The 24913-nt window shown below is 36.6% G+C and overlaps 1 protein-coding gene across 2 annotated transcripts in view; it reads left to right on the top strand.

Moving 5' to 3' along the window:
- The first annotated feature begins 918 nt into the window (after positions 1–918).
- The window catches only part of ccny (cyclin Y), a 59444-nt gene continuing 35449 nt past the window's right edge, over positions 919–24913 (top strand). For both annotated transcript variants that reach the window (XM_067377456.1, XM_067377455.1), the window contains exon 1: positions 919–1389. In XM_067377456.1, coding sequence (XP_067233557.1) covers positions 1236–1389 — 154 coding nt within the window. In that variant the 5' untranslated portion in view covers positions 919–1235. The remainder of the gene's footprint in view (positions 1390–24913) is intronic.

Raw genomic sequence — 24913 nt, 5'->3', positions numbered from 1 at the left:
AGACATAATATTGGCAGATAGCGAGTACTAATATGCGTTTTATGTAAGTAGTCTGTTATTGTGTTGATTTACATTACAAACATCAGAATTTCATCTTTTTGTTCATATAATATCAGCAATTGCAGGAAATTGCATATTTTTGCTTGATTTGAATAAAATTGAGCTGTGTTTTCCTCCTCGAGTGTGAGCTCTATATTCTCACCATATCATTCTGTATCAGACTTATGTATCAAATATGATACAAAACATTAAGTTTTTTAGTATTTTGTCTACAGGTTTAATAAACTGTTTTTTTTTTTTTTTTTTTTTTCCCTTACTAGGCTATGATTTAATAGGTTTTACAGGGTAAAGTAAATATATTGTAGATTTTAGATGTTTGGGGATTTTCAATGAAAAGGACCTTTTAATTGCCATTAGAATGAAATTACTGAATCTAAACATACAAGCTTGATAAAAATGCTCATTTTAGAAGAAAATTTCAGATGGCACTTAGAGGCTTTTGCATCTATATATATATATATATATATAGCAAATAAAGCAACTATATTGTGTATTTCTATAAAAGCATATAAACCTACAAAAATATAAAGATAGTTTATAATGTAAGTATTCAACTCCAAATTATGCTCTTTTTACATAATACCGCATATATTATTGAAAATAAAAAGTGTTTTGTTTCAAGAAATATATTTCATCCATTGAGGAGCCAGATTTACATGCTTTAATGCAACCAATAAAAAAAACAAAAAACACAAACATTCAAGAGAAAATTTATCAATATCGTGTTTACAGTCTCTTGCAAGCAGATACAAAATGTATCGTTCTGAATGACGTCAGGCGCTGAACCGGAAGCTGTTCCGTGTGCTCTCTCTGTGTGTGTGTGTGTGTGTGTGTGTGTGTGTGTATATGTGTGTGTGATCGTGGGCACGGCGAAACACTGACAGCTGAACGATACGATGTAACTGCGACGGGCGAGCATGGAATAACCCACCGATACCGGCGCATACGCACACATAAACCTCTCCAGAGCAGCCCGCGTGGATTATGTGTTGATTTAATGAGGACAGTCGTGACTGTAATACGCTGATGTCTTTACACGAGCGTTTGGCACGGGAGTGATCTCGAAGATCGCAGAGCCCGTGTTTCATCCCGTCATCCGCAGCTGTTACGCCCATCATCTGCGGCGGGGCTCCGTCGATCCGTGGCTGTTTGTTTATCTCTGCGCATCGGGACTCATGGGGAACAGCACATCATGCTGCGTGTCGTCCAGCCCGAAGCTCCGGCGGAACGCGCACTCGAGGCTGGAGCCGTACCGGCCCGAACCGGAGCTGAGCCGAGAGGACACGGGCTGCAACCTGCAGCACATCAGCGACAGAGAGAACATAGACGGTAGGTGTCATCCAGCATCATCCACACACTCAACTAACATCTCATTTATCCAGAATAACGGCTCACTGAAGAGAAACTCTCCGTGAGGGTCCTGCATTCAAAAAGTACCGTGCTATTTGCACAGTTTACCATGGTAAATACCATGCTTTTGACAGTCATTCGGTAGCATATACAGTAGGTAGAAGTACCATCGCTTTACCTCACTGTACCATGGTAACGCCCTTACTTTATTGTACAGTAATCACACATCGTATGTTAATAGCACTTAAGTGTTGCCATTAGTCTTGTCAGTATATTACAAAAACACCATGAAAACTATATATATTATTTAAACAAAACCGCATAGTTATGGAAGTAAAACTCGGTTTAACTCGTCACTTTAATACAAAATATGACTAATGTATATGCATATAAAAGTAAGGACTCTATCAGATGCACCATGTTATAACCACTGTGTAATATTGTAAATGTACTTTATGATAATGTTGCTATTCATATACTTCAGAATTTATGTTGGACTCAAAGAATACTGATATTTCCATACTGTGGTATTACCATAGTAGAATACCGTAGTGCTTCTTTTTACTCGATAACAAAATGTGACTCTAAAACCAGTCATAAGGGTCAAGTTTTTGAAATTGAGATTTATACATCATCTGAAATCTTAATAATAAGCTTTCCATTGATGTTTGGTTTGTTAGGATAGGACAGTATTTGGTCAAGATACAACTATTTGGAAATCTGGAATCTGAGGGTGCAAAAAAATATTGAGAAAATCACCTTTAAAGTTGTCAAAATGAGTCCTTAGCAATGCATATCCACTCACAAAAATGAATTTTTGATATATTTATGGTAGGAAATTTAAAAAATATCATCATTTTGACCCATACTGTGTATTGTTGGCTATTGCTACAAATATACCTGTTCAACTTATGACTTTTTTTGTGGTCCAGGGTCACATATAATACCATAATAATGACATTTTTGGACATGCATTGTTGATAAAATATGATTCTTGTACCATGTAAATGTCACAGAATCATTTCATATCATGGTGTTACCATGGTATGATGGTACCACCCTAATTTGCAAGGGTGTCGTATATAGTGGTGCCAGTGTTTGGTTCATAATGTTTTTGTGCGTGATCAGAGGTATCTTGCATCAGCTGAAGTTCACAGTGATGTGATCTGTGCAGTTGCTGCAGCCGGTGCGCTGGACATCTGTTGAAGTGGAGAGTAGATCCAGATATGTTCTAATGTAATTTAACATCTAAAAGGAGATGAAGGCTGATAAGTGTCATGTGACAGCAGGCAGAGCTCATGTATATGAGATATAGCTGATCCAGGACCAGTTACTGATTCCACATGATCATATTTATGTATTTGTGCAGCATGAAAAATCAATGTCATTATACTGTAGGTTAGTGCTGTGAAATGTTGGTTCATTTAAATTGTTTGATAAAGGGCTAAATTCATGCAATTTGATGAATCTGCTGCTTTTATTATCTCTTGACTTAGAAATTGGTCTTTATGAGGACAATCAAAATAAAACTTTAAGTTCTTGACCAATACTTATGAATGACTGGAAATGGCATGGAAAATAATAATTTTAATTTATTTATTTATTTTTTATAGTGAATAATATATATATACTTTTTTACCTTTGTTTATTGTAGTATTATTGAGATACTATTTTATTAATACTTTTTTAATTAGTTTTTATTTTTATATCTTAGTAATTTTGTGTTTTTTATTTATTTTTTTTTAAACAGTTTTATTTCAATTTTACATTATTATTTTAGTATAAGTTAAACTAAATGAAAATAATGAATATTTCCTTGGCAACTAACTGAAATAAAACAAGTTTAACCTTTTTTTTAATATTTTATTTCAGTTAATGTTTATTTAATGTCAAGTAACAAAGCTTAGTTTTTATGGTTTAATTTCGGTTAACTGTAAATAACTCTGTTTAGACTATGTTTTAATGGCTCTATATTTAACGAATCACATACAACAGACCTGAACCGAAAGTGATACGACCTGTTTTCCAGAATACAGAAGTTTGTTGCTCATAACAACACTTCTGACAATGACAATTTTAAATGTATTTAAAGAATCCTATCTATGCCAAAGTGCATTTACATACAGATACTTTTATCGCACACTCCTGATGCACTGCAAATTGAGGAAGTCTTGCATTTCATCATATCTAGCCCACCCTTGACAGAGATGAGAACTGCGTTGGGTGAAGATACTCTTCCATGGTCGGGGTCAGTCTGTGCCAGTCTCCTGTGATGGGAGAGGAGCTGTACTGATGTGATTAACACTGTCCATTGTGATTCAGACAGCTGCTGTGTGAATCAGCCTTATCCCACAGAATAAATCCGTGTCAGAGCTCTAGTTTTCCTTTTTTTTTCCATTCATGAAAAGCTTCTTCATTTTATTTTAACTGCAATATAATGATACATATTAAATAAATGCTTTGTTTATAATGAGGGGGATGCTTTAAATTATGAAACTTGCAGGATGTTTTAAAGGTGCCGTAGAATGTCTTTTAAAAAGATGTAATATAAGTCTGTGTCCCCTGAATGTGTCTTTGAAGTTTCAGCTCAGAATACCCCATAGATTTTTTTTAATAAATTTTTTTAACTGCCTATTTTGGGGCATCATTAACTATGAGCTGATTTAGGCTGCGGCCCCTTTAAATGCTCACGCTCCCCGCCCACGGAGCTCACGCTTACCTTTAACAACATAAACAAAGTTCACACAGCTAATATAACCCTCAAAATGGATCTTTACAAAGTGTTCGTCATGCAACATGTCTAATCATGTCTAATCATGTCTAATTGCGTAAGTATGGTATTTATTTAGATGTTTACATTTGATTCTGAATGAGTTTGATAGTGCTCCGTGGCTAAAGCTAACATTACACACTGTTGGGTTTATGCAAGTGTTTAAAAAATTAAAATAACGACAGTCTTGTCTCCGTTGTCTCTTGTCTATAGTAATAAATGATGGTAACTTCAACCACATTTAACAGTACATTAGCAACATGCTAACGAAACATTTAGAAAGACAATTTACAAATATCACTAAAAATATCATGTTATCATGGATCATGTCAGTTATTATCGCTCCATCTGCCATTTTTCGCTATTGTTCTTGCTTACCTAGTCTGATGATTCAGCTGTGCACAGATCCAGACGTTAATACTGGCTGCCCTTGTGTAATGCCTTGAACATGAGCTGGCATATGCAAATATTGGGGGCATAAATATTAATGATCCCAACTGTTATGTAACAGTCAGTGTTATGTTGAGATTCGCCTGTTCTTCGGAGGTCTTTTAAACAAATGAGATTTATATAAGAAGGAGGAAACAATGGTGTACATTTCCATGTACTGAACTCTTGTTATTTAACTATGCCGAGATAAATTCAATTTTTAATTCTAGGGCACCTTTAATGGGACAAAACATCCTTAACTTCAAAACTAAATTTTTGATATATTTACGGTAGGAAAACTTCAAAATTTAAATTGTTGGTAAAATTTTAAATCAAATATAAAATTTTAGAAAATCCAGCGACTAGATCTAGCTGCCTGGTACCTTGATAGTGCTATATTATTTTAGAGCTATAACAACCCAACCACAACACATAATTGCGAATAACATGCCTTACCTTAACACAGACCTGGGCTCAACATCCTTTGCAGTTTGAGTAATCGTACTAAACATGAGTGGAATTTGCACTGCAGCGCCCCCACACCTTGATGCTCATGACAAGAATAGCATGTATAGTTATCTTTATTGAAGTGAATTAGGTTTAATAATTTAATTGTTTAATAATCCACGATGAACACATTACACAAAACTGAAATTGCACATCAAAATAACACATTGTCAATATTTTTTGAGACCCCCCCACAATTTCACAAATCACATTTTCAGGGGAGCCCATGTCTTATTAAGGGGAGCCAAGCTCCCCCTAGCTCTACCGTAGTTCGCACCCTGGATACACGGGGCAACTTTTTGAGCAATGTTGCTTTTTGAGCGATGCTGCTTGGGCACTTTACCATTGAGAATAGGCAACAATTTTGATCTAAAGTATCCAGATAGAAATTTGTCCCCTGTTCTCAATGGGAAAGTGCCCAAGCAACATCGCTCTGCAAAACTGCTCGGCAACATTGCTCAAAAAGTTGCCCCGTGTATAATCACCTTAACTCCTTAAAATTGAGTGGCAGCTCGCCATCAGATTGGATCTTGCAATTTTGAGATTGGTTTTACCATGTTTTTGTGCAACAGACATTCTGTGAGGCCTAAATCATTGAATATTTCTTAAAGAATAGACAGCATGTAACAGGAGAGTGTGAAAAGCGAGAAACTAAGGCACACTTCTTAAGAGCTAACAGGATTATGTGTTGTTTGCCATATGGTCTGCTAGTTTGTTTCTTAGCTATTCTTGATATTGTTTGAATTTTGACTGGAACAATAAAATCCCCCCAGTCAGAGTTCCAGACACTTGGTTTGATTCATGTTCTTAACTGCAAGATTACTGTTTAAACCAGGGATACTCGAAGTCTGGCCTGTGGGCCAAATCCAGGCCCATTCGTGGTTATCAGTGCCCCACCATGTCAATTCTGTTGTCTACCCAGAATTCAGATGTGATGTGTGATTCAACAAAACTATATTACATACATTTTAAACAAATACACTTTTTGTGATATCAGCAATCACTTATAATAGGAATGTTTTAGTGAACACCTTTTAATTGGTAGATTTCCACACAAATTACATTTTGGGAGATGATTGCAGTGCAGTTTGTGCATAAGTCTGGAATAGAGATCGGCCAAAATAATGGTGCATATCTAGAATTCTGGGAAAAATACAAATTTATTGGGCACATTTCAAACAGATCAGTTTGTCTATCTGTCTCTCTCTCTAAAGCTAACCCTATCTTGGAAATCTTGGAAATTAATTTCAAATAAATTTTCACTTAAAGTCCCCCTGTAGTCAATTTTATTCCATAAAACTCATCTTAGTTTGAACACCAAAATGACACATTTAAATGTTTTTTTTTTTTTTCCTGTGAAAAAAATAGCTTGAGTGTAACTCTACAACCTTGCCTCATTTAGTATACACAGATTTATGAATATGCTAATTAGCTCGCACGAGCTCGTAGATCCACTCAGTCAACTTACTGAGGTAAACGCAGCACAATGGTATCACTTTTTACGACGTCAAACACATAACGGTAATTATTATGATTATCCTTTTGCTTGACTATGCTATCAAACAGCTGATAATGTGTTGCTAATGTTACACAAACCATGTTCCCATTCATGGGTCAGACAGCTGTTTTCTAAAAATCAGTATACTTAAAAAAACAACTCAGATATACATCATACAGCCGCTATATTGCTGAATCTACCCGATTTTTCATATCAGCAGAAAAATATACTGGGATAACCTTCTCTTGAGTCTCCACTGCTTCATTGCGGTCATAGTTAATGATATACTAAAGCCCACCCCCATGTTGATGTGATTGGTTACATGGTAGTTTGTGACATAAGAAACACCAGCGAGTTCAGACCGCGTTTTTGAAACTATCTTTAGATCACTGCAGTTTTAAAGAGAAATACTCAGCAATGGTGCTGTCTTTTGAATTTGCACATGGTTTGTCTAAAATTATACTGAAAACACCACATAGGCATATAAACAACATTTAAATACTTGTTTTCCTCAGGGGGGACTTTAAATTCAAATTTGAATTGCAATTTTGCATCTTGTTTGTGTCCTCAATTGAAATTCAGGAAAGAAACGGCTTCTTTAGCTGGCAGATTGCTTGAACTGATTGCCAGCATTTCGACATCAGGTTCTGTTCGCATGGGTCCTTTACATAAATAAAATGCCATTAAATTTACAGAAGAAGTTGTATGTGTGAATGTACCTATTAACTACTGGGAAATGAAAGTCCTTTTGTAGACTTGAGACTGTTTTGAGAAATGAGTTGATAAAAATGTGAGGCGCAAACACAGCTGTGGATTTGGAAATGAAAGTATTATTAATATTACCAGGTCATTTAATTCATTGGCCCCTGATCGCTCCGCATGGTTCATGAGCTGCACAATTTAAGCGTCCCTGGTTTACACCTTTCCACATTCGTATCCCTACAACATCTATTCTGTTGACACACCAGTCCTGCAATGCAATGTGACTCTAGCATGATTGCGAGTACAGTACAGTAGGGCATTTGTTTGCGAGCACGCTGCCTTAGGCTTGTGTTTAGAGCTGTGACCCTCCAAAAGTGTGACTCGAAGTCAGACATTAGAACTGCTGACTTTCAACCCCGAAGCGTCTATGCAGAAAATTCCAGGTTTCACTTTCCCCATGTCACCTCCGATGTGAAACATTACTCTTGTTGCCCGTCTCACATTTTTCTCTTCATTAGTCTTGTTCTCTTGAAGCACGTCTACATACTCCTGCGTAGGGCTGGGCGATATGGCCAAAAACATTATCACAATAAATTGTCATATCAGTCGATATCTATAATTATTTCTTTCGAGTTTAAAGGCAGATTTTTGCTTCTGAGTGAAAGTACTAGGAACCAGACAGTTAATTGTGGTTTTATCATCACAAACACTTGCCAAACAGGTGACCATGTCACAAATTAATATTACATGTTTTGGCTCTTAGAAATGCAAATTTGACAGTAGCTTGAGTTGAGTTTCTGCAAACACTTTATGAACTTGATGAATGATTATTTTATATAAGTTTCAAGTGATGTGTGTAAGGAACTGGAAGAAAGCAAAGTACGGATTTTTCTAAAAGCATTCAGTACCATCTGCTGGCAAAAACTAAGCTTAGAATCAATTCGAGAGAGAATTGCGATGCATTTGTAAAATTTCAGAATCGATCCACAATAATTTCTCGATTAATTGCAATGATTTATTGTCCCAGCCCTACTCACTACCATGTAGAGCTGCTCGATTAATCATTAAAAGATCTTGATCTCATTCCTAAATGACAACCATTCGTCTGTGACTATTAAACTTTTAACAAATTCATACCAGAACATTAAAATCTGCGTCAGCGCTGCCGCTGAGCCAGAGAGAGATGTTGTGATGTATAGGTATGAACAGTCTTTTCAACCATATTTCTGTTACAAATATTCATATTATCAAAGAAGAACTAGGATAAAAGTTTATTGTTTGGATATAAACACTGATGTTTATGGAGCCGATCAAATTAGAGAAAATCACCTTTTTTGACTCTTCAAATAAAGATTGTCAATTACATCATTACAACAGTAGGTGGCAACTGTAACAAAAAAAAAAAAGAAATGTATTTGTCATTGAATCATTAGAGATTCGTCCAACAATTTAAATAGTCTACAGCAATTAACATTTGTCAGAACCTCTAGTAAATTACATGTTATTTTGTGGTACAGTTGTCTGTGCAGAAATATTGGATAACTGTTTGAAACCAAATAATTGTGATTATCAATTTATCCAGAATCATGCAGCTCTACAATAAAGTATATTTACAAGCTTTTTAATTCATACAAACCCGATTCCAAAAAAGTTGGGACACTGTACAAATTGTGAATAAAAACAGAATGCAATGATGTGGTAGTTTCAAATTTCAATATTTTATTCAGAATACAACATAGATGACATATCAAATGTTTAAACTGAGAAAATGTATCATTTTAAGGGAAAAATTAGTTGATTTTAAATTTCATGCCATCAACACATCTCAAAAAAGTTGGGACAAGGCCATGTTTACCACTGTGTGGCATCCCCTCTTCTTTTTATAACAGTCTGCAAACGTCTGGAGACTGAGGAGACAAGTTGCTCAAGTTCAGGAATAGGAATGTTGTCCCATTCTTGTCTAATACAGGCTTCTAGTTGCTTAACTGTCTTAGGTCTTCTTTGTCGCATCTTCCTCTTTATGATGTGCCAAATGTTTTCTACGGGTGAAAGATCTGGACGCAGGCTGGCCATTTCAGTACCCGGATCCTTCTTCTACGCAGCCATGATGTTGTAATTGATGCAGTATGTGGTCTGGCATTGTCATGTAGGAAAATGCAAGGTCTTCCCTGAAAGAGACGACGTCTGGATGGGAGCATATGTTGTTTTAGAACTTGGATATACCTTTCAGCATTGATGGTGCCTTTCCAGATGTGCAAGCTGCCCATGCCACATGCACTCATGCAACCCCATACCATCAGAGATGCAGGCTTCTGAACTGAGCGCTGATAACAACTTGGGTTGTCCTTGTCATCTTTAGTCCGGATGACATGCTGTCCCAGTTTTCCAAAAAGAACTTCAAATTTTGATTCGTCTGACCACAGAACAGTTTTCCACTTTGCCACAGTCCATTTTAAAGGAGCCTTGGCCCAGAGAAAACGCCTGCGCTTCTGGATCATGTTTAGATATGGCTTCTTTTTTGACCTATAGAGGTTTAGCCGGCAACGGCGAATGGCACGGTGGATTGTGTTCACCGACAGTGTTTTCTGGAAGTATTCCTGAGCCCATGTTGTGATTTCCATTACAGTTGCATTCCTGTATGTGATGCAGTGCCGTCTAAGGGCCTGAAGATCACGGGCATCCAGTATGGTTTTCCGGCCTTGACCCTTAAGCACAGAGATTGTTCCAGATTCTCTGAATCTTTGGATGACATTATGCACTGTAGATGATGATAACTTCAAACTCTTTGCAATTTTTCTCTGAGAAACTCCTTTCTGATATTGCTCCACTATTTTTCGCTGCAGCATTGGGGAATTGGTGATCCTTTGTCCATCTTGACTTCTGAGAGACACTGTCACTCTGAGAGGCTCTTTTTATACCCAATCATGTTGCCAATTGACCTAATAAGATGCCAGTTGGTCCTCCAGCTGTTCCTTATATGTACATTTAACTTTTCCGGCCTCTTATTGGTACTTGTCCCAACTTTTTTGAAATGTGTAGCTCTCGTGAAATCCAAAATGAGCCAATATTTGGCATGACAGTTTAAAATGTCTCACTTTCAACATTTGATATGCTATCTATATTCTATTGTGAATAAAATATAAGTTTATGAGATTTGTAAATCATTGCATTCCATTTTTATTTACAATTTGTACAGTGTCCCAACTTTTTTGGAAACGGGTTTGTACAAATATAATTAACTTAACATAAATCAAACAAAATTAATTAGTTAAAACTTACTAAATCCATAAAATGATCCTGTGATGGGAACCCCTAAACGTTCTATATGTAAAGCGCCTGACAGAACCCTTTAAAGATTCTATATTTCTTCTCAGAGTTCATTATATACTGCTACTGATGCCAAAATCACTGTAAAGAAACCAACACAAAGAAATCTGGAAGGTGAAAATAATGAAATGACAAACACATTCTATTTGAAGATTCCCTTCTAAATCATCTGATGTCACTTGAGGAGGGGGAGTGAGCTCAAACAAGGCTAATTTTAGCCAACATTCAGGGCTCATATTTTCTCTGGCAGAAATGATAGGGAGATTTGTGTTAATTCCTGCTATTGCAACAGAGCACAGGTCGGGAGATTAGTAGTGTTTTAAAATCCCTCTGGATTAGCACAGAGACACAGACAGTACGGGATGCACCATCAGGAAGTGAATGGACACATGAGAAGTTTTAAACCCAAATAATACTTCAGTTTCAACGTGAACTTTTAGCATATGCATCACATGGCCTTTAAAAGTATAGTTCGTTTGACCTTTGAACACAGGTGATCGACACATGCACACTACAAAGTTTCATCCTTGTTTCATCCTATATGATGGCACAAACCTATCTAGTTCATTGGAAATTGACCTTTTAAAGTGACTTATTCAGAATCTTGTCAGCATTTTTACTACTGAGGTTTGAATCGGAGAATGTCTCTGAAGCAATAGTGTTGCATTGAGTGGAGGAAAGTGTGAGTATGCCAAAGCTAGATAAGAGAGTAAATATGAGACGGGCTGTGAATGTGGAAAGACTGCTGACCTGCACTGCTGACTGCGTTAGCTGATGACGAATCTCAGCAGAAATTAAAGTGCATCAACTTAAAATGAGTCAGCCGTAAAAACGCTCTCTAATCGTTCTTAATCACTTTCACTCTTAGTCATGAATGGACCCGACTCCCGCTTGACATTTTGCGCGGTCCTCATTACTCATTGTGATTTGTGTCTTCTGAAGGAAATGACATACAGGAAGTGCATTCTTTTTCCTCCCTCAGCCATGTCCGTGTGTTGTTGTGTTGTGTGGTGGATCGTTTCATTTAGCTGCAGAAATGTGCGGGTTTGATGGGGTTTCGTGAAGTAGTACTCAAAAGTCTTCCACAGGACTGGGTGATATAGCTAATAAAATATTGATTTTATATTTTAGCAATTTTATGACATTCAGAATCTCAGTATTTACTTGTAAGTTGCTTAATTTTTTGTGACTTAAATTATAAAATACAATAGAAATCTAGTAACAATTTTTTTTTTTTAAAGTGTTACTTCAGGATTTAGCATTAAGCTTTGTATTAGTAGAATACCACTAGTATTTTTGAATTAGCGTGCTTTCCCCCTTCATATCAGCCCGAGATGAGAGATTTATGCATTTTTATTCTGTAAAAAAGCCTCCGATGACGCAAAAATCGTCATTTTGCGTCATCGGAGGCTTTTTTGGCCAGAGGCTTAAAACTACAGCCAGTAATAGCAAGTATTTCCGCATTTTTTCACCACGCCCATACATATGCGCGTTTGAGGTTACTCACAGACATAGATCAAAGATGTTATCCAAAGTGGGTGTCAATTATATTTTTAAGCTTACAGTAATTAACTTTATTTTTGTCTACACTACATCAGTGGTTCATCTCACAAATTTATCGGTCTCTGCAGTCATCTCAACCAATACAGCAACATGCTTTTGTGGTAACGTTAGCACAAATAGATAAATAGACTAACTCAGTTTTACAGAACAGTGGCTTTACTTTGATAACAGTCAACTTATATGCAACTTATATGTAATTGTCTATCTAACGTTACTTTGCTAAGCTTGCAGTTTTACTGCTACCTACAACACTACATATAGGCTACTGTGTTATCAGTCTAGTATTAGCGAGTCTTACCTTACCTTACGAATACGCTTAGTGCCAGATGCCCAGGCTGTTCGTCCTCTGGGAAAGTGAATATCGATGGTATCGCGGTGTCCTTCAGAATTGTTCTCTTTGTTGCAAAAATATTTGGTTCGTAGTCCTCGTGCTTGAAATGGAGACTACATATTCTGTGGTTTTTTAGGTTTTCTATAACGGTGTCATCTCCAAACTTTGGGTGTTTGATGGCCCGCAGCCACTGTTTACATCGCTCCAAATCTTTAACTTAATCGGAAAATGATGGGAACTTACTTGTCCTTTCCTGGTTTTGGGTGTACATCCAGGTACAAAGTAATTTAGCACCATTTTGCTGTAAATGTATGAACTAACTCACAATTTATTTGTTTGAATTTTCCTGAATGCTGCCTGTAACCGATAGGCTTGGTTTGGGCGTGGCCTCGCAAGGGCAGCAAAACAAGTGCATTTTGGGAGTTGTTGTCTTTCATCCACATTAGTCAAAAATACATGTTCTGCCTTTTCTCAGTCTAGAAAGCTCCAAATTCAAAAATAATTTCACATTTCTACTACATAAATGACCAATTTTAAATACGCATTCATCTTTCCAGGGGTGAAGTACCCCTTTAATTATTTGTATCATTCAACATTTACTCACACACTGTTGTTAAAAAGTTTGGATAGGATTTTTTTGTCTCTTATTCTTACCAAGGCTGCATTTATTTTATCAAAACTACACTGTAAAAATTATTTTTTCATTGTAAATAAATCAAAGATTACTAGAGTAAGTTTTATAAGAATGTTATGTTTTACAAAGATTTAATTTAATGTGTTGCTTCTAAATTTGTGAAATCTACTAACGATTTATGAGTAAAAATAGTTTCAAAGTAAATCCTTAACCAAATTTTTTTACAGTGTACAGTAAAAATAATTTAAAAAAAGATGTGAAATATTACGCAATTTAAAATGACTTTTCTATTTGAATATATATATATTTTGTGTTGTTTTTAAATGTGCTATAGAAATAAATGATTTTGATTTTAAAATGTTATTCATTCCTGTGAAGTTTCAGCAGCCATTTGTCAAACTTTTTTCACTAAATGAGTTCAAAGAATAATGTTAATGTTACATGATTCTTCAGAAATCATTCTAATATGCTGATTTGCTGCTCAAGAAACATTTTCTTACTATTTTCAATGTTGAAAACAGTTATGCTGCTTAATATTTTTTATAGAAACCATAGTAAATAAGCTTATTTTTCATTAGGGTCAATTTCTACAGATTTTGCCTTAATAACCTCCTAATTACTAATTATTAATAGTTAATAAGTTAGTTGTTAATTTAGGTATTGGGTAGGATTAAGGGATGTAGAATATGGTCATGCAGAATAAGGCATTAATATGTGGTTTATAAGCAATAATCCTAGTAATATCCTGGTAATATGCAATATGATAATAAGTGGCGGGGCCATGTTGGGCTGCTTTAGAGTTGTTGTAGTAGAGTGTTGTTGTCATGCCTTCATGTTACACAAGACTGCTTCACAAACGAGGGTCAATTCAACGCTGGATTTGCACAAAAGATGAACATGACGGCACATGCTAGTGGATGAGTTGAATCAACTCCACAGAAACTACATCAATTTATCCACTAACCATTCAGAAACATTCAGTTTCATTCTAAAAGTTGTAACTTCTTCCTGAGTCTCTCCATCAGTGTCGACTCCGGTTTGAACAATGTAAGGCTGAACACCGTTACTGACAATCCTCATTTTGTCTGCGTGAGATTCTCCAGCTTTGTTGTTGTTGAGCTGTTAAAGCTCCGCCCTCTTCTGGAAGGTGGGCCGGGAGCAGCAGCTCATTTGCATTTAAAGGGAACCACAAAAATTACGTGTTTTTGATCACACCCAAATAGGGGCAGATTTGACAAGCTATAATAAATGATCTGTGGGGGATTTTGAGCTGAAATTTTGGGGACACCAGAGACTTCTATCACATCTATTATGCATTATAGGACCACTTTAATGGTTTAAAATAAAAAAAAAAAAAAACATGCAAGTGACAAGCTTTCGTGACAGTGCAGCACAGCAACATCATGTGATTGTAACCTCAATCTGTACCGTCTGACACCTGTATACTGGTTAATCATGTCTATATATCACCCACCCCTACCTGCCACTTTGGTATGTGTGAATCATCATAGTTCATATCACATTTCATCTATTGTTTTGCAATACTTTCTCTATGACTGTATTTTGCTGCAGGAAAGAATCTTAAAAGAATCTTTACTACTCTTAGAATATCAAAGATGAGCATAACTGATTATTCAATCTTTACTGTTAATTTTGATCAGTTTAATTAATTCCTTGCTCAATAAAAATATTAATTTCTTAAATACTAACAGACCCCATACTTTTATATATGTTTGTGTTTATGTGGGTAAATTACATTCACAATAAAGGTTGTATTCTTAACCATGATCTGCTTACACATGTGAAACTCGGTGACTAGGTTTCAGAGGGTGAATGTTGGGAAAAGATTAAAAGTGTGCCCTTTACAGGAAACACATAAAAGTTGGGCTTTTGAAAAGGATTGTGGGAATGGATATGACTCGTAAAAGCAGCAGCAGGAGGAGGGAACCCTGGGGCGCTGGGCGGCTCTGCTTAAAGTCTCGTCATTGCACTGCATTTTCAAAGGATGGGTTTTGTGAGATCCTCCTGTAAAGCAGTCGTGGGAAGATCAGTGAATGTGGGAGAGGGTGCCTGTTCTTTCAGCGTCAGTCTGTACACGTGGATATATTTTTCACACATAAGACGAGGCCTTCAGGCTAAACTGCAGCCTTTTTTGAGGAGTTTGACTTACTAACAAATAATCAAACCTTTTGAAATTTGAGACGGAGTGTTTGATCTTTTGTGGGAAACCTTTTGGTCGGAGCAGAGAGATTAATAATATCAGCTGTCAGAAATCTGCAGCACTCTTTTGTTTTAATGCCATAAATACAGCATGCCATTTAGAAAGTTAAATTAAACAATAACCCACAAAAGTGAAGTGTTGATTTTGCCATGCTTAAAGATCTCATCAAATGATTTAATATAAAACATAAATATATACACTACCGTTCAAAAGTTTGGGGTCAGTTTTTTTTTTTTTTTTTTTTTTTTTTTTTTTTTTCCAGTAAATTAATACTTTTATTCAGCAAGAATGCATTAAATTGATCAAAAGTTAACGATTTATACATTGTTACAAAAAGTCTATTTCAAAGAAATGCTGCTCTTTTGAACTTTCTATTCATAAAATAATCCTGAAAAAAATGTTTCCACAAAAATATTAATCAGCAAAAACACCAACATTGATAATAATTTTTATTTTATTTTATTTTATTTTATTTTATTTTATTTTATTTTATTTTATTTTATTTTATTTTATTTTATTTTATTTTATTTTATTTTATTTTATTTTATTAATATCAAAAAAGACCAACCTAAAATGTGTTAATAATAATCACAATATTTCACAAAGTAATTTTCCAACTGCAGTGATTTTGTAGATATTTGGTCTAGTTGCACTAATATAGCAATTATTTTTGCACATATTTTTTTAAAATATGTTTCAGAGTTGGAACTATCTGTTTTATTTCAGCACATCAACCGCTGCATCTTTTTATTATGTTTTCTCTCCTCTAGAGACAGACTCATTTATTTCATTAGGCAAAAGGCCCAGCATTGAGGGCCAAATGAATCTGAAATGAATCAGAATTAGGCTGTTTGTATGCATAATCATTATGCTAATGGTATCCACTTCAAAAGATCCATGTGCTATAACCAAATAAATCCTCTCAAACCTCTCTCTTGTTTTTGTGAAGCCAAATGACCGTGAGCTGAATGGAGGAGGAACGTGTTCAGTGGCCGCTCTTCTGATCTGCACAGTAAACATTAGACATATTGGTTATTTGCACTGGTCTGCACAATTCTTTCGTAGTTAAAGGGATAGTTGACCCAAAAATGAAAAATATGTCATTAATTACTTAAACCTGTATGATAAAAATAATGGGCTGTTCTTCACACTAAGCTATTATATTAGTGGTCGACCGATATATTGCCAAGACCAATACATCAGCCGATATTTTACATTTTTCAATCATCGGCGTTGGCTGATAGGTTTCACTCTTTGGCCGATGTGTCGGGAGTGAGACTTTTATTTTGAAAGTGCTGAGAATGCCAGCGCATGAGCATCTGAGCACTCATCTTCACTAGTTTACTAACAGTTCTGTCTAATACAGAGCTGATAAACAAAGAAAGTGAATGGCATATGAAAAGCTATTATAGCATTTTCTTTTCTATTATTAGCAATCGAAAGGCAAATGCTATGATGATTTCTCCTGTACCAGCAGCGTTCAGCAAATATCTTTCTATTTTTAACGCGAATGAAGCATTAAGCGCGAGTGATTTACATGTTAAGTCAATGCAAAGATGCAAATAGACATCCTGCGGCGTGATTCGCGCGAATGAAGCGGCGCAAATTGAGCGTTTCAGGTGTTTGACGCGCATAAGGCGTGATTCGCGCGATACACACAAGTTGAAAAATCTGAAAATTCGCGCCGCATTAACAAATCAGGAGCTTGCTCTAGTAGTGACATGACGTAGCGAGCTGAGGCAGAAATCCGAAACAACATGGAGGACAAAATCTTCATCGTTGTACATCTTCACACTTTTATAGAAACATAAATAAAAAGGATCTTGCTTGAAAGAAAGTGAGTGAGGAGTTCGGACAATCTTGTAAGTTGTAAAAAATGGTCTTTACTCAAATTGAGCTATATATATATATATATATATATATATATATATATACATATTGATACTACAAGCTAGCTAAAGCCGACCAATTGAGATTATTCGCTGTAATTTACAACTATTTCCCCGCTGACGAGTTGTGTTTATTCAGAGGAAATGTCCAGAAAGAAGTGGAAGAGTCTGGGACACATAAAGGAGCGGGAGGGCCCCTCTCATGGCGCGAATTTGCGTCTGTTGTGAAGTGAATTTCATGCGTGAAATTTGCGAATTTGCATCTGATGTGAACGCAGCATTAAAGAAGTGAAAGAGTTGTTGTAGTAGAGTGTTGTTGTCATGTCGCCATTTTACACCGGACTGCTTCACAAACGAGGGTCAATTCAACACAAAAGATGAACATGACGGCACATGCTAGTGGATGAGTTGAATCAACTCCACAGCAACTACATCAATTTATCCACTAACCATTCAGAAACGTCCAGTTTCATTCTAAAAGTTGTAACTTCTTCCCGAGTCTCTCCATCAGTGTCGACTCCGGTTTGAACAATGTAAGGCTGAACACCGTTACTGACAATCCTCATTTTGGCTGCGTGAGATTCTCCAGCTTTGTTGTTGTTGAGCTGTTAAAGCTCCGCCCTCTTCTGGAAAGGGGGCGGGAGCAGCAGCTCATTTGCATTTAAAGGGACACACACAAAAACGGCGTGTTTTTGCTCACACCCAAATAGGGGCAAATTTGACAAGCTATAATAAATGATCTGTGGGGGATTTTGAACTGAAACTTCACATTCTGGGGACACCAGAGACTTATATTACATCTTGTGAAAAGGAATATAATAGGTCCCCTTTAACACAGAGTTTGTATGTTTTGTTTGTGCGATGAAAAGCAAGCGGCTGCATCAAATGCACAGCGGGCGAATCCACGGGGGCCATTGTTCAGTGGGTGTAGGAGTCATAGACCAGCTTCAGAGACGTGCATAAATATCACACAGCCCTTTCATTAAACCACACAGACAACAGCCAGCTGGTAAAATCCCCCCTGCTTCAGAGCTTAGCTATTTTCTTCCTGTCTAGCCTCTCTTCCCTTGAGTATCCTCTTTCTCTCCGTAACATCGCTACAGTAAGGCGTCTCCCCTCCTCCCTTTACAGCGCTATGGAAACACATCCCAGCTCTCAAGCATCTCGGGGGGGCGGAGCCTTGCATTCTAGTAATTATGCATGGCACTTTGGGCTGACGCTAATCAGTGTAGGATATGTGCCCAGATTTTTCTCCCTCAGAGCGTTTTTTTTCGTCAATATTTGCTCTTATTGTTTGCATACATTTTCTGACTCTAAACTCTGCAGCCTGTTTAGCTCGTCTAATATTCTCAAGTGACTCACAAAGGTTATCCGTCAAGTGTTTAAATTCACTTAAATATCAAGCGTGAACATGTTCAGAAGAGAGACATTAAAGAAATAGAATAAATTTTTCTGAGTCTGTGCCACACAGAAGCAACCTGGTATTCTCAGATGATTAGTGTTTTTAGGAGAGCAGGATTTATTCCCATGACATCAGTGCAGCTGCTTGTGTTGTTGGGTGAGGAGATGGCACATGAAAGGGAAGCCCTCATTAATATGTATAACGGGGGTGTGGTACTGAACATGTTTGGAGCACCTCTGACCTGAATTGAGATCGGCATTAAATATAATTATACTTGATTAGAAAAATAATAGTTGGTTCAAATAAACAGGAAAGAGCAATTTGAAAAGATAAGAAGCATGAAATAAGAATAAGAATAATTATGCTATATTTATTACGTTGCAGATATTTTGTCACTTTGTCATATGTCATCTTCCACTGTGGCAATTGTAATTCTGATTTTGTTAATTCTGTAGACATTTCGTGCTATTAACACAGCTCTTCCCTTGAATGTGTTAGTGTGTAATGTGCGTATTGTGTTGCTGAGTTTAAATGTCAGGAAGACAGGGTGGCGCTGGCACAGATGGCATCACAGTAAGAACTGCTTCCTTAACAGCATGACACACACACACACACACACACACACACACACACACACACACACACACACACACACACACACACACACACACACACACACACACACACACACACACACACACACACACACACACACACACACACACACACACACACACTGCAATAGGAAAACAATTCCTCAAGTTACTGAAAATAAAGCCTCCAGGATTCAGTCAAGATCTCACATGGTTACTGTCAGCTGATACTTCACTAAAATTACATAGTAACCTTATCAGTGCAAGTTTCTTAATGCCTGATCGCATAATACAATGTGTTTTTACTGTCTAGTCAGTCATTTGAAAATGTGCTATATTCTAGTTATCTAATACTCAGTCACATCACTTGGATGTAAAACTGTTTTTAGTGTTGAAGATGTGGTGTAGCTGTTAGTGAACACGATGTAGACAATGGTGGTCAAGTGGGAAAAGCAGGTTCCAATCTGGCCTGTGTTGTTTCCTGATCAGCCGTTATATTTAAATTTTATTAGGGGTTCAAGTGTGCAGCACTGAATCACTGTTGTAATTGTTAAATTTTCCAATGATCAGCATTCACCCCTAAAAGTGATTGGGCAGACCAAACCGTAGTCGTAGAGACTTGAAACTTTGAGGGCTGGTACTCACACCGCCTACAACGTCACCAAGGCTCGCCTCGATCGGCCTGGCGAAATTTTCGGGTATTTTGGATTTTTTGAAAGAACCTACTTTTGCGAACTAGTTCTCGGTTTTTAGCCCGATCGGAACCAAACCAGTGCAGCAAGATTCTCCGGAGTCTCATTGTCAATAATTAACAACAAAAAAAAAGTTGAAATTTCGATTCACGGTCCCTAAGGGCCACCAAAACATTCGATGTGGGTGGAGCCACTTTTACTAAAATGGCTATAACTCGTGAACAGAATGAGATATTTTCACCAATCTCAGCACAGCTACGTAAGAGCTCATGCTGTGGTCTTGTAATAAAGTACACGGCAACTGGCCACTTGGTGGCGCTGTAACATGAAAAAAACCTGAAAACGGCTATAACTACTTCATCGTTAGTCTGATTGAATGAAAATTGGCATGCAGTATCTTTGTCTGAGGTGCCATGATTGTCTATGAGGACATTAAAGATGTAATATAAGTGTAAGGTGTCCCCTGAATGTGTCTGTGAAGTTTCAGCTCAAAATACCCCATAGATTTTTAATTTCAATTAATTTTTTAACTGCCTATTTTGGGTCATCATTAAATATGAGCCGATTTAGGCTGCGGCCCCTTTAAATGCTCGCGTTCCCCACCCACGGAGATCGTGCTTGCCTTAAACAGCATAAACAAAGTTCACACAGCTAATATATAATGCTTATGCATTATACAGACTGCAATTGTTTAAAAATGAAAATAGCGATGGCTCTTGTCTCCGTGAATACAGTAAGAAACTATGGTAACTTTAACCACATTTAACAGTACATTAGCAACATGCTAACGAAACATTTAGAAAGACAATTTACAAATATCACTAAAAATATAATGATATCATGGATCATGTCAGTTATTATTGCTCCTTCTGCCATCTTTCGCTATTGTTCTTGCTTGCTTACCTAGTCTGATGATTCAGCTGTGCACAGATCCAGACTTTGTTTTGCCTTGTGTAATGCATTGAACATGGGCTGGCATATGCAAATGATCCCAACTGTTACGTAACATTCGGTGTTATGTTGAGATTCACCTGTTGAGATTCACCTTTGTCTCTAGGACCACCTCTAACCATCAAATCATTAGTTAAATATTGGATATTATTTCAAAAAACAACTTTGGCAAACTAGTCCTAGGATTTTGGCTCAACCTCGATACCTGTTAAAAAGCTTAAAAAAAACCCCATATATTTCCTATGGAAAATTGCCTGTATTGGCTGTAAATGGTCTTTTCCATCTATGATCTAGGCTTGCTAAATAAAACATTATACCTTTTTGCGCATGTGCTTAAAGGCCTTAAAGCGCTTGAACCCCGATAATTGCTGCTCGCAGCTATATTTTATTTCAAATGATCATTTGTTAAGATTAATTATACTGTATTATGCTGAGCTTTCTACTGCTTATTTAATATTACAAAATGGTGTTATTAGTTATGAAATGTGTCCTACTCTCCCTTTTTCATTGGCATGCACACAAACACACACACACATGCACGCACAGACATTCACACACACACTCAGCATATGTGTGAAGCTCGATTGAGCTTGTGTTGTGATCAGGCACCTGTTAACACTTCAGCACTGCACAGATTCTGATCTGGGCTCTAATGCCCTCAGCAGGTGCCGCTGGCCTGTTTTCTGCCCACACATTAACACGACTCACAGCTGCCTCACTGCGCTGGCACACGAGGACAGTGTTTGAACAGCTTACTTACATCACGCACAGGAAGCTCTCTGATATGAGCGGTGCTGATTTATGAGTGCTTTTTTCATGGTGTTTAGTTTGTAGTCTGTGAGACTGTATTGATTTCTGTTCTTTGACGGCTAAGTTACCCTGATCTTCAGCTAATTTTAGCTGAGAACGGTCGTGGAGCTTGTAGAGCAGCTAGCATAGATTTTCAGAATCTGTTTAAACAACCCTTAGACCTACATTTCCAAGCACATGAGTAGTATTGATATTTCAAAGAGGGAAATTATGCTTTTAAGGGTGAACTGATTAGATTTAGTCATTTCATGTGTATATGTTTATTTATATAAAGAATTGTAGGTCTGTTGTCATGTTTAGAAGTCTGTTTCAAATATTTTATTTATCTATTTATTTAGGTACAGTTTGAGTTAAAAACATTGTCCTATCGTTCGTTCGTTCGTTCGTTCGTTCGTTCATTCAATGATTCTTTCAGTAATGTTTTATAAAAGGAAACTACTTACTTTGCATCTGAAGTGACTTTTCTGCTCATATAATCATTACAATACAATAACCAATAATTTTGCTCCCTACCCATTTGGATTTCATGATAAAATCAAATCTCCCTTGATAATGGTAGCCGATCATTCAGAATGATATTTGCTGATACCGATAATTTGATTTTCTTAAGGAAAAAAATCTCTCCCATCTAATGCTATTAACTATACAGAGAACCCTCTCATTTGGTACATTACTATAATATTAGAGGTTAAACTTAACAACAGAGCTATTCAACTGCTGTTTATTTTCAGATATAATAACACTCAAATAAAAACTGACATGTTTATGCAACTCAGTTGCACATAAGGTAACAAACACTTGTCTTCATGTCTTCATTTACAACGTCGATAATAAAAATTGATGGCAAATATTTTTGTTTTCAAATAGTTGTTTGATCCCACATGGCCTGCAACACTGTGACCAGTGGGAGTGCTGTATCGCAACTAAGATTTTTTTCCTTGATAAAATGTATATGTACTCTACTGGATATATATCCAAATGAATCAATATTGAGTTTAATTGAAACTACATTGGAATCAACTCATGAAATTTGTGTCAATTCCCAGTGCAGTGTTAATAAAAACACAGGACCAGTCATTGTAGCAGTTGGAATATTGATGACAGTTGGCTAAAATTCATTAGACATTTACAAAAGCTGAAATGATATAACTTGATATTTGAACTAATTGCAAAAGCTGAATAATTTATCATAGCCTACTTTAGCCAAATAATCTCTCTAACAATCATTAGATTAAAGGTGCCCTAGAACCAGTTTTTACAAGATGTAATATAAGTCTAAGTTGTCTCCTGAATGTGTCTGTGAAGTTTCAGCTCAAAATACCCCATATATTTTTTTAAATTAATTATTTAAACTGCCTATTTTGGGGCATCATTAACTATGCACTGATTCAGGCTGCGGCCCCTTTAAATCGCACACTCCCTGCCCCTAAGCTCTCGACTATAATACAGTGCATTTACAAAGTAACCCTGAAATGGATCTTTACAAGATGTTTGTCATGCATACTGCATGTATGTGTCGGATCATGTGAGTATAGTATTTATTTGTATGTTTAACATTTAACAGTACATTAGTAACATGCTAACGAAAAATTTAGAAAGACAATTCACAGATATCACTAAAAAATATCATGGATCATGTCAGTTATTATTGCTCCATCTGCCAGGGCACCTTTAATTGATTATCAAAATAATTGTTTGTTGCAGCCCTATCTTCATGACACATTTATTCATACATTATATATTTGAGCTGATATTTTGATCCTTTGTTTGTAATATATATATATATATATATATATATTAGCTAATAAACGAACCTTAAACATTGGATAACTTTCCTGAGGTAAATGCAATGTTAAGTGAAATTGTTCACAAGCTTTTTTTTATTGATCTGTCACATCACATTTAAGAGCGGAAAAACGCCATTTATTGTTTGAATTTTGTGTAAAAATGTACAGATTTGAAACCTGCAATTTTGTTTCTTATCAGAAGCAACAAAGCAGAAAGCTTTTTGCCATTATTGGATATCACGCACGCTACAAATAATGTTTTTATGTAGGGAAAAAAAAAAAAAGTGAACCTGACAAACCTGGCTTGAAATACAGGTGATACATAGGGCCAAATATTTCTATGATAATGACTTAGAAATAGTGCAGCATCTTAAATATTGTACACATTTATGTGGCCAAATGTAAATCGAATGTTAATGGAATCAGACAGCAATCCAATCAGTCAAGATGCATTAAATGACCAAGTACAGTAGGTGTGTTCTCATAGAGGCAGTGCTGCTGGCTGATCCATAGAGAAAGAGTCCGCTGTCCTTTATCTGGCGTTTCCATGGTGCTGCTGCCCCAGCGACAGGCGAGGACGCAATGACAAGACAGAACAAAGTATTAACACGGGCTAATTACTGCTCTCCACCCTGCCAAACACTCAAAACACACACACTGCTGTTTCATCATCCATATCCATGTGCCTACGGTCAGGATGTGTCACATATTTACTTGATGAGGTTGTTATCCATGTTTCATTATAGCTTATGAAAATCTCATTTCAAAAGAATGATGATAACTTTGGATTTCCAATAAACGTTTCAATGGACTGTTTGTGAGAGAATCTTGTGAAATTATAGACTATAAAGTTTATGTAGAAGAGCTGTTTGAATGAAGCAGAGTCTCTCTATATCTGGTGTTGGAAACACAATTGACTTTCCTTCCTCGCTAATGACTGCAGTGCGTCAGCACGTTTACAGTCAGATCTTTTGATGTATTTTACCCTTTTTGTAAAGCTTACAGGAGATGACGAGGGTGTTGGCCATTCTGCAGGGAAGCTGAGAATGTGTGTGTGGTTTGCATCCTGATTGAACCACATGCTCCCCTGCTCTCATTTATTTTTATTCAAGAAATAGTTGACCAAAATGGCAATTCTGTCATCATTTACTTTCCCTCAGGTTCCAAAGCTGTATGATTTTTCTTTCTGCTGTGGAACACAAAAGGTGTTCAGCAGAACGTTCAAGCTGCTCTTGTCCATACAATGAAAGCATACATTGAATTTTAGAATTATTTATACACTATATTGCCAAAAGTTTTGGGACGCCTGCCTTTACGTGCACATGAACTTTAATGACATCCCATTCTTAATCCGTAGGGTTTGATATGGAGTTGGCCCACCCTTTGTTGCTATAACA

This window comes from Chanodichthys erythropterus, chromosome 23 (genome assembly GCF_024489055.1).
Source record: "Chanodichthys erythropterus isolate Z2021 chromosome 23, ASM2448905v1, whole genome shotgun sequence".
Lineage (NCBI taxonomy): Eukaryota > Metazoa > Chordata > Actinopteri > Cypriniformes > Xenocyprididae > Chanodichthys > Chanodichthys erythropterus.
This window is presented reverse-complemented; position numbering and strand designations above follow the sequence as displayed.